General features: G+C 29.5%; 1 protein-coding gene across 1 annotated transcript; it reads right to left on the bottom strand.

Moving 5' to 3' along the window:
- Positions 1-201: 201 nt before the first annotated feature.
- Positions 202-6,014, bottom strand: LOC114169126 (GDSL esterase/lipase At2g04570-like). The gene is made up of 3 exons (XM_028054166.1): positions 5,634-6,014; positions 3,265-3,754; positions 202-520 (listed from the first exon to the last, which is right to left on the bottom strand). Exons 1-3 carry the CDS (start codon positions 5,985-5,987, stop codon positions 324-326), a joined length of 1,041 nt encoding a protein of 346 aa, XP_027909967.1. The 5' UTR covers positions 5,988-6,014; the 3' UTR covers positions 202-323.
- Positions 6,015-8,222: the final 2,208 nt, after the last annotated feature.

Below are 8,222 nucleotides of genomic sequence, written 5' to 3'. Positions count from 1 at the left end.
ATTTGATTTTCTATTTTGATAAACTATTAAATATAAAATCCATTATCCAACATTCCAATTGGGTTTATCCAACATTCAATTGACTGAGCATGTTTGTGGATTAATTGGTACAATTGTAGCTTCTACTTTGTTCATGATGGTGTTAATTTTTTTTCTTTTAAAAAGAAATCTTCTAAATAAAATATTCACTTTCTCAAGATGTAGGATGTGGTGAATTAGCACCTTTAAACAATTATGATTTCGATAATAATCAACAAGTCCATGAAGCAAAGGCAACTAAATATAGCATTACACATTACATAAATAAAATTTAGAATTAATATTTAGTGCAAAAATTGAGCTAGTGAGTTCTTGACCAGGTACTTTGCAATGATACCATTGGTTTTCTCTGTTGGATGGAATGAGTCCCAAAACACATATCTGGAAGCATCTATGCAACTGAAAGAACTGCCTCTGCTGCATGAATATCCCATTTCAAACATTCCAGTTGCACAACATGACATTGAGGCCACCTGAAACCCTGAACATAATACAAATAATTTCATTTTATGCATAATGTTTATAATACTATAAGGATTTAAAAAATGATATCGAAAATTATCACCCCATATTCACACGTTATACTTTTAATCACAGATGTAGACTTGACTTGATTCAACCCAAAAAAAATAACCACATTATTCTATTTCTAAGGTTAACAGATTTGATTGAATATTTTATTAATAAAGAGATCGAAATAAACAAAATAAAGAAATAACGTGATAAAGAAAAGGTAATTAAACATTTCATTTTCATAAATGACTAATTTAGTGCAATAAAAGATAAAATTTAATTTTCAATTCTCATATTATGTTATTGTTTTCAATTTTGCTCTAATATTTTGAATGTTTTTAGTTTAATAATTTTTTAGTGAATTAATAGAATTTATTTTGTCAAATTCATGGTAATTGTGCAATCATAATGTCATGTGACGTTATAGCTTGTTCAACTTTGATTGATGAATGTCATTCATTATTGTCATTGAGTATCAGTTAAAAAAAGACAATATGAAATCGTTTTAAAACACCATAGATTATAATATTTACAATTATTTTTCAATTTTGTTTTTCAATTTTTTTAAACGTTGTTCCAATATTTATTTTTGTTGAAGGAACACCAAGTCATCATATTCCAAGGACATTAAGATTAATCTAATAGAACAATTTCATTGACTTCATTTAATACATATTAGGATTAGATTAAATAAAAGAATTGAAATAAAACAATGATAAATTCCTCTAAATACTGAAATGTATTAAACTAAAAAGCTATAGAACTAAATTTAGATTATTCAAAATAGTGATATAGAATTGAAACAATATTTATAATATTAGAATTAAAAAGTATATTTAATAAAAATAAAGTAAAGATGTGAGAACCTAGTAAAGAGTACAAGAGTAACGATGGTTTTAAAAAGAGAATACAATTATAATTTAATAATAAAAGGTTTAAATTATAAAACAAATTTCTAATAACTAAAGTTCACTTTTATAAAATTACTATCTCGTTAAAATTCCTTTATAAACTTTCTCTTCATTCTCTCTCTGGATTCTTGACTCCTATATTTACCCTTTGAAGATTAAAGACAGTAAAATTGATTGTGATGAAGAGTTCTACACATTCATCTAATTAAAGAGACGAACAAAGTAAGTTTTATTTTTTCTCCTTTTAGGTATTTTCACTCTTGGTGCTATGACTAGAACTTGATTGTTGAGATGCAATTTCTTTGTAATTTGTGTGTTTGGTATATTTGGCTAAAATTTTGTGAAATGGATTGAAATTGGTTTGCTAATGTGTTGGATGAAGCATAACATGTTTTATGTGGGTGAATTTCATTGTCTGAATTGTAGATTTATATGTATGTGTTAAGTAGACTCGTTGGACGAGCCTTTCTTGCTAAGCTACTATCAAATTTGGGTTTACTAGAGAGTTAGGGGAAACTTGCTCACTGGCTAGGTAGACTCTCGCTGAGCGAAAGCCAAACTCAAGTTTGGTAGAGTTAGGGGACGAGACCTCGTTGGGCGAGTCTACTATGGGGGTCAATAAATCCGCATTTTCGTCCTAGTGCTTAGAATCCTAGGCAAGACATTTAGTCACCGAGTGAGTAACTAGTCTCACTGAGCGAGTCTGCCAGTTTCTTTGGGCGAATGTTTGGTTGGATTATAAGCAACTTGTTGGGAAATTATGTTTAATGAAAAAGTGATTCCATTGAATACAGAAGTGAGACAATAGAATGAAAAGCGAATGTTTCGAATTGTAAACTTATATGAGCTATGTACTTCTTAGGAATAATTGCAAATTCTTGTTGGTTAAGTGTTATGCTTTAACTAGGGATATGTGTTGGTCAAAAGTCCTCCTATACTCGATTAGATTTACAAACTCACATAGAGTAATGTAGTCTAAATGGTGAGAATTGAAGGAGCTTTTTATGGTGGGATATGTGTTGGTCAAAGCCATCTTATACCCCTGTTCTGACAAAACAATAAGTTAACTTACCCTGTTAAGAGCAGTTGGATCAGTTTGTTAATTAGGCCAAGCAGAGCCAGAGATTTTTCTACAATCCACTAAAATATTTTTTAAGAGGCAATGTTTTTTGTTTCTAAGTCAATGCATAAATCTGGATATTGAGTCTAAAATATTGATTTGTATTATATATGTATGTTTAAATTATGTATGTATCAAAGCCATGAGTTAGACTCTATCCTATCGAAATTTGTCATTTGTTCTTCCTATTATGCCACTCGCTATCGAGAAATTTGTTGTTTATTTGACATATTATTCCATCCACTTTCAGACTGTTATATATCAAACAATTCATTAATATCTAGTCCCATGCACGAGATATATAAACTTCGACATTAGGGGAGTGTGTTGGAAGTCTCATATTATCTGGTGATACGGCTATAAATGGATGCAAAATTCACTTTACAGACATTTTTTGTGGGTTAAGTTAAACTTAACATACTATGTAGTTGTAGTTTATGCACTAAGCGATGTATATGGATTTGTTATGTATGTTTTATGCATTTTTATGGTCATGTTTGCTTAATACCTTAAATGTATGAATCTGTTATAGAAACCCTCTATTTTTGGGATTGTTACAAAAGTCGGAGTCGACTTTGGACTAGTTTAACATGTACGTATAATGCAGCAATTATGAAGCATAACAAAGGTAAATAATTTTTTGAAGAAAATGTAGAATTGTAAAGCAAACTTATAACTTACCATAGTGAGCTGGCTTTTGAATAATTTGCAAGAAAATATCATAAGGATTGGAAAATACCAATCTGATCTGAGGAAGATCTTTGTTGAGTGTTGTTGTCAACTTACTGAGTTTCTGATTGAACTCCAATGCAATGGAGTTGTATCTGGGCACACAGTCATTCCCCCCAACAAAATTTGTGGTTCTCTCCAACGGCAAGCACCCCATGGGAGGTAAACCCCCCAAGGATATTTTTCTAGCACCAAGACCATAGAGTTTGTGTATGAACTTCTCAGCTATACCCACCAGAAAATTTTGATACTCTATTGGTGTATATTCTGATGCCCTACCAGGGATGGCAAAATAGTTCTCTAGGAAGTCATTTGTTCCAACACTTACTATGTGCAATGCTTTCGCAAAGGTCTCATTTGCCCTACTTTCCCCAAGATACACTCTCAGTTTCTTTTGGAACCCTTTGTAGTACTCCAACTGCTTCCACAATGGTATCACAGACTGAAACCCCAAATTCAAATAAATATGTCATCACCTATATTTACCCAAACTTCAAACTCTTTGAATTTTTCACCAAATTCATCTCAATGCAAAAGAATAATTTTCACGTCATAGAGCTCAAACTTATAGTATCTTAATCAATAATAATTAATGATTCTTCTGAAAAGGATTTACTGAAAATATATACCATATGATCTAACTGAAATTCTCTTATATTTTTAACATTGAATTTGTGAATTTGTTTTCTCATATATTATTTACCTTCTCGTGTCTACTCTTTAGTAGACTCAAAGTCCATACAATACATTCATGAAAAAGTTTTATCTTCAAATCACAAGAAATATAGCTTTTTATTTTCTTTATTTTCCTTTTTGTTTTCATCATTTCAGATCTTTCAAATATATAGTTAATTCTTCCCTTCCAAAATAATTCATTTAACCTTGCCTAGAAATTTCCATTTTAACAAATACTACATAAAATTAAGAGTTATCAATATAGCATCATTTCATTATAATAGATGTAAGAGTAGTCGAAATACTCTAACTATTTTTTATCCAAATTTGTATGGATTGAGTATTAAGAATCAATGTATCGTATTTAAAGACACTTGTTTTGGAAAGGAGAAAGTACTACTTTCAATACGTTGATAAATCAACTTTTCTAAAATAAAAGTTGTTATTTATCAAAAACAATTTGTCAAAACAATTTTATTTTTAAAAAAATTATTATTTTTATATAAAAAGAATGATTTTATTTATATTTAAAATTTAATAATTCATTTTTAATTATCTACAATCATAATTATAAGCACACTAATTGTAATAGAGTAATATTGGTTTTTCAGGATGACAACATATACACGAATTTGAACATAACATATATCTGTTTGAACTAAAAATTTATCTTCATTTCCTCTTGATGGCTACCAAATTTTTGTCAATTCTCCTTATTCATAGAAGAAAGAGTATACTCGTAACCGCAATCCTATCCAAATAAGGATACTAAATTACAAAAAATCAAAATCAAAATAAAGTAATATCTTATTGTTAAGTATTTAATGTCCGACCCATACAAACATTTTTTTTTTTCTTTGAATGTCAAATATTAACAAAAGAAATTGTAACGGTATAAGTATCAAATAAAAGTAACAAATAAAAAATTAAATAAAGGTGAAATAATTAAAAAGAAAAATAAAAAAATAAATGCTTTAAATTATTTAACAAATTAAAGGTATATAACAAGGACAAATATGAATATTGAGACGAGACAGAACTAACTGAATATACATACTTATATCGTCCTTCTCGTATCTAATTTAAAAAATTTAGTACTATCATACCATCAAAATAATTATGACACGTTGAGACAATATCCGAAACAATTTTATTTTTTATTGATAAATTAATGATATATTAATAATAAAACACTTTGAATATGTTTTAACCCTTTTACACTAAAAATAATTAGTTCATCGATTACAAAACCCTAACCTTGAAACAATTTAATTTATTATCTACAACAATAAATCACCTACTCGTATTATAATAACTAGTTTGGGTTTGTATTATATATATAAATAAATATATAAATACCAGTGACATGAGTATAGACATGAGTATAAATAATATTCTATAATTCCTTCCCTAACTTTCTATAGAACATATTTTTATATTCAAGGGTTAAAATGTAACTATATATTACTTTGACTGTAATTTTTGAAAACAAAAGTAACAACAGTATGATGTATAGTATTTAATAAATAACATTTAATTATTTATTAGAAAAACACAAATACTTATAATATCTAGTAAAAATAAATGGAACATTATATAGAATAGAAATGAGTGTTGAATAATGATGATGAGAGATGAATACTGACCAAGACATCTGAAGTAGCATTATCGTAGCCAGTAGCAGCAGAAGCAAAGGTGACGCCGGTGGCGAAGTGTGAAATATTGTGATTAGGGTCCAAGTATGGGGGCACATAGGGTTTGATTCCAAAGGCTTGGGATAAGAAATCTGTTGTTATTCGGCCATTGCTGAATCTCCCAGTAGGCTTCCCACCCTCAAAGTCTCGCCCGTAAGGTTGGAAGTTGCTGCGAGCTACTGTTGCTATGTAATTGTTGTTCCCAGCATCCACCGACGAGTCACCGAACACGATCATTGCCGGAACCTTAGCCCTAACCATAAGCAGGGGAAGCAGGACCATCAACAAAATTATCTGCACTTCCATTGCGACTGCCTCGTCACTAATGTGAGATTCCATATAAATATATAGTAGTTGGCGGTGTTAATGCAATTACGAATTTTAGGTGAGTGAGTTGTTGGATTCATAATGTCTACCACCATCTATCATCTCAACGTTTTATAAACCCACCTCCTATGTACACCCATATATGATGATTACGAGAGGTTTTAATTTATGTTTTTGTACGTTATGTCAAACCATTTTTAAGATTTCGTACTAATTTTTAAACTATTGTAAAAAAATTATATGGCCCTTACTTTAATAATATTCCTCTATAATTGTTTTAAGATAAAAGTAATTTTTTTATTCTTATAGTAACATAGTGTATTACACACTACAAGAAAATAATAAATTAGAGTCCGTCAAAAACAGACTTAGAAAGTAAAAAAATATTCTTCCATGAAAAAATGACTTTTTCAACTTTGCAATTCAATATGACATGAAAATCATGGAAGTTATGAAAATTAGAGTCGACCGGAAAATTGATGCTAATAGCGTTGACCTAGTTGTCTCTAAGACCGATTCTACAACAAAATAATGTTTTAATTTAAAGTAAGTTAAACCCTTGCTAAGGTTGAGTCTAATAAAATAAAAAAAATTAAAGTAGTAGCATTGGCCTAGTTGTCACTAAGACCGATGCTTCCTATATGAGTTCTAAACTGAACATTTTGTCTACACTTATATCTTATATGAGTGAATTGTTTCTATGATTTGTAATTGAGTTGATTTAATAATTACTTGACTAAATCATTTGTGAAAGAGTTTAGACCTTGTGAGTTTTTTAGCCTTAAGGTAAAAGATGAACATGTGTCTTTTCTATTTTTCTTGAGTGACTTGCTCATGTTTTGTTTATGCTCTAATATTTAACTTAATTTTTTTTTGTTTTGTAAACTTACGTAGACAAGCAAAATTTGTTATGATTGAGACATTTCTTATTAATTTCATTGAACAACTTTGAGCCTAATATACATTTTATGTTGATTTTAGCTCAATACAAGCTATAAACTTGAAAAACAAAGAAAATACCCAATTCTTGAGGGGTGAGATGTCTTACGTTGTGTTAAGGAGTATGTGAAACTTAAGTGTGGAGGAGGTTTGACTAGTTTGGTACTATTAAGTGTGAGCTAAAAATGTGGATTAAGGGAAGTGCAATAAAAGCTATAAAATATGAAATGAATGTTCTGTTTTGTAAAGGAAAGGGAAAAGAAAATAATAAAAAAATTAGAAAAACAAGAAAAGAAAGGGAAGATAATGATGATTGAAGGTGAAGGAAAAATAAGTTGGTTTTGAATATCTCAACTTATACCTGAGTTTACATTTTTCACCTAATTTCATCTCATGACTCTGGAATTCAAATTTGTTTTAACCTTTCACTTTATCTCACCCATACCCTTATACACATTTCAAGTTGAAGTTAAATCTTATGTTACAACATATTAATGTATTATCATATTCTAGTGGTTGAACATTTTGGATAATTAAACACTTTTGTGAAAGTTTCCTCCTTAAAGAGTTAATACTTTTAAGCCTTATCTTGCATAACAAGTGGCGGCACACATTCACTCATCTTCATGGTTGCCATAGCATCTAGCCTAGCCTTGTAGTGGCGTGCTTCTCACACCAATCCATTTCTTCTTCTTTCCATTTTATGCTTTTTTTTTCCTTTAATTGTTCTCAGTTTCTATGTGTTTATGCACCTTCCATTTCCTTTTTGTTTTGAATCAATCCATCATCTTCTCCTCTTGAACTTTGTGAAAGGAACCTTCACATCTAGATAACATGTTATCGTAATGTCCAGTGAAAATTTCACTTAGTTTTCTTAATCAACTTACACCATATTCATTAATCTTAAAAAAAACAAGATAATCCTATAATACCTAATTCTCTCATATTTGTAAATTATTTTATGTAGTTTCCATTTTCTAATCAATATAAGAAACTAATCTATTATAGAAGAGGAACGTTTAGAAATTATGATTCTCACAATTATATCATTAGAAGAGTTTAAGAACTTACCTGGATCCATTGCAAATTAGAAGAGTTTAAGAACTTACCTGGATCCATTGCAAAGTTCTCTTAATCAATATTTTCCCTTCTCTTTGCTTTTCTTTAATGGCTTCTTGATGATATAGAATTACCAAGTACAAAGTCTTCTCCTGTCAAAGTCACATTTCTTTACGTTATCTTGAAACATAAAAACTGTACGGCTTTTCAGAAGCA

The sequence above is a fragment of the Vigna unguiculata genome, chromosome 11, assembly GCF_004118075.2.
Source record: "Vigna unguiculata cultivar IT97K-499-35 chromosome 11, ASM411807v1, whole genome shotgun sequence".
Lineage (NCBI taxonomy): Eukaryota > Viridiplantae > Streptophyta > Magnoliopsida > Fabales > Fabaceae > Vigna > Vigna unguiculata.
Note: the sequence above shows the minus strand (reverse complement) of the source record. Positions and strands in the feature narration are given on the sequence as shown.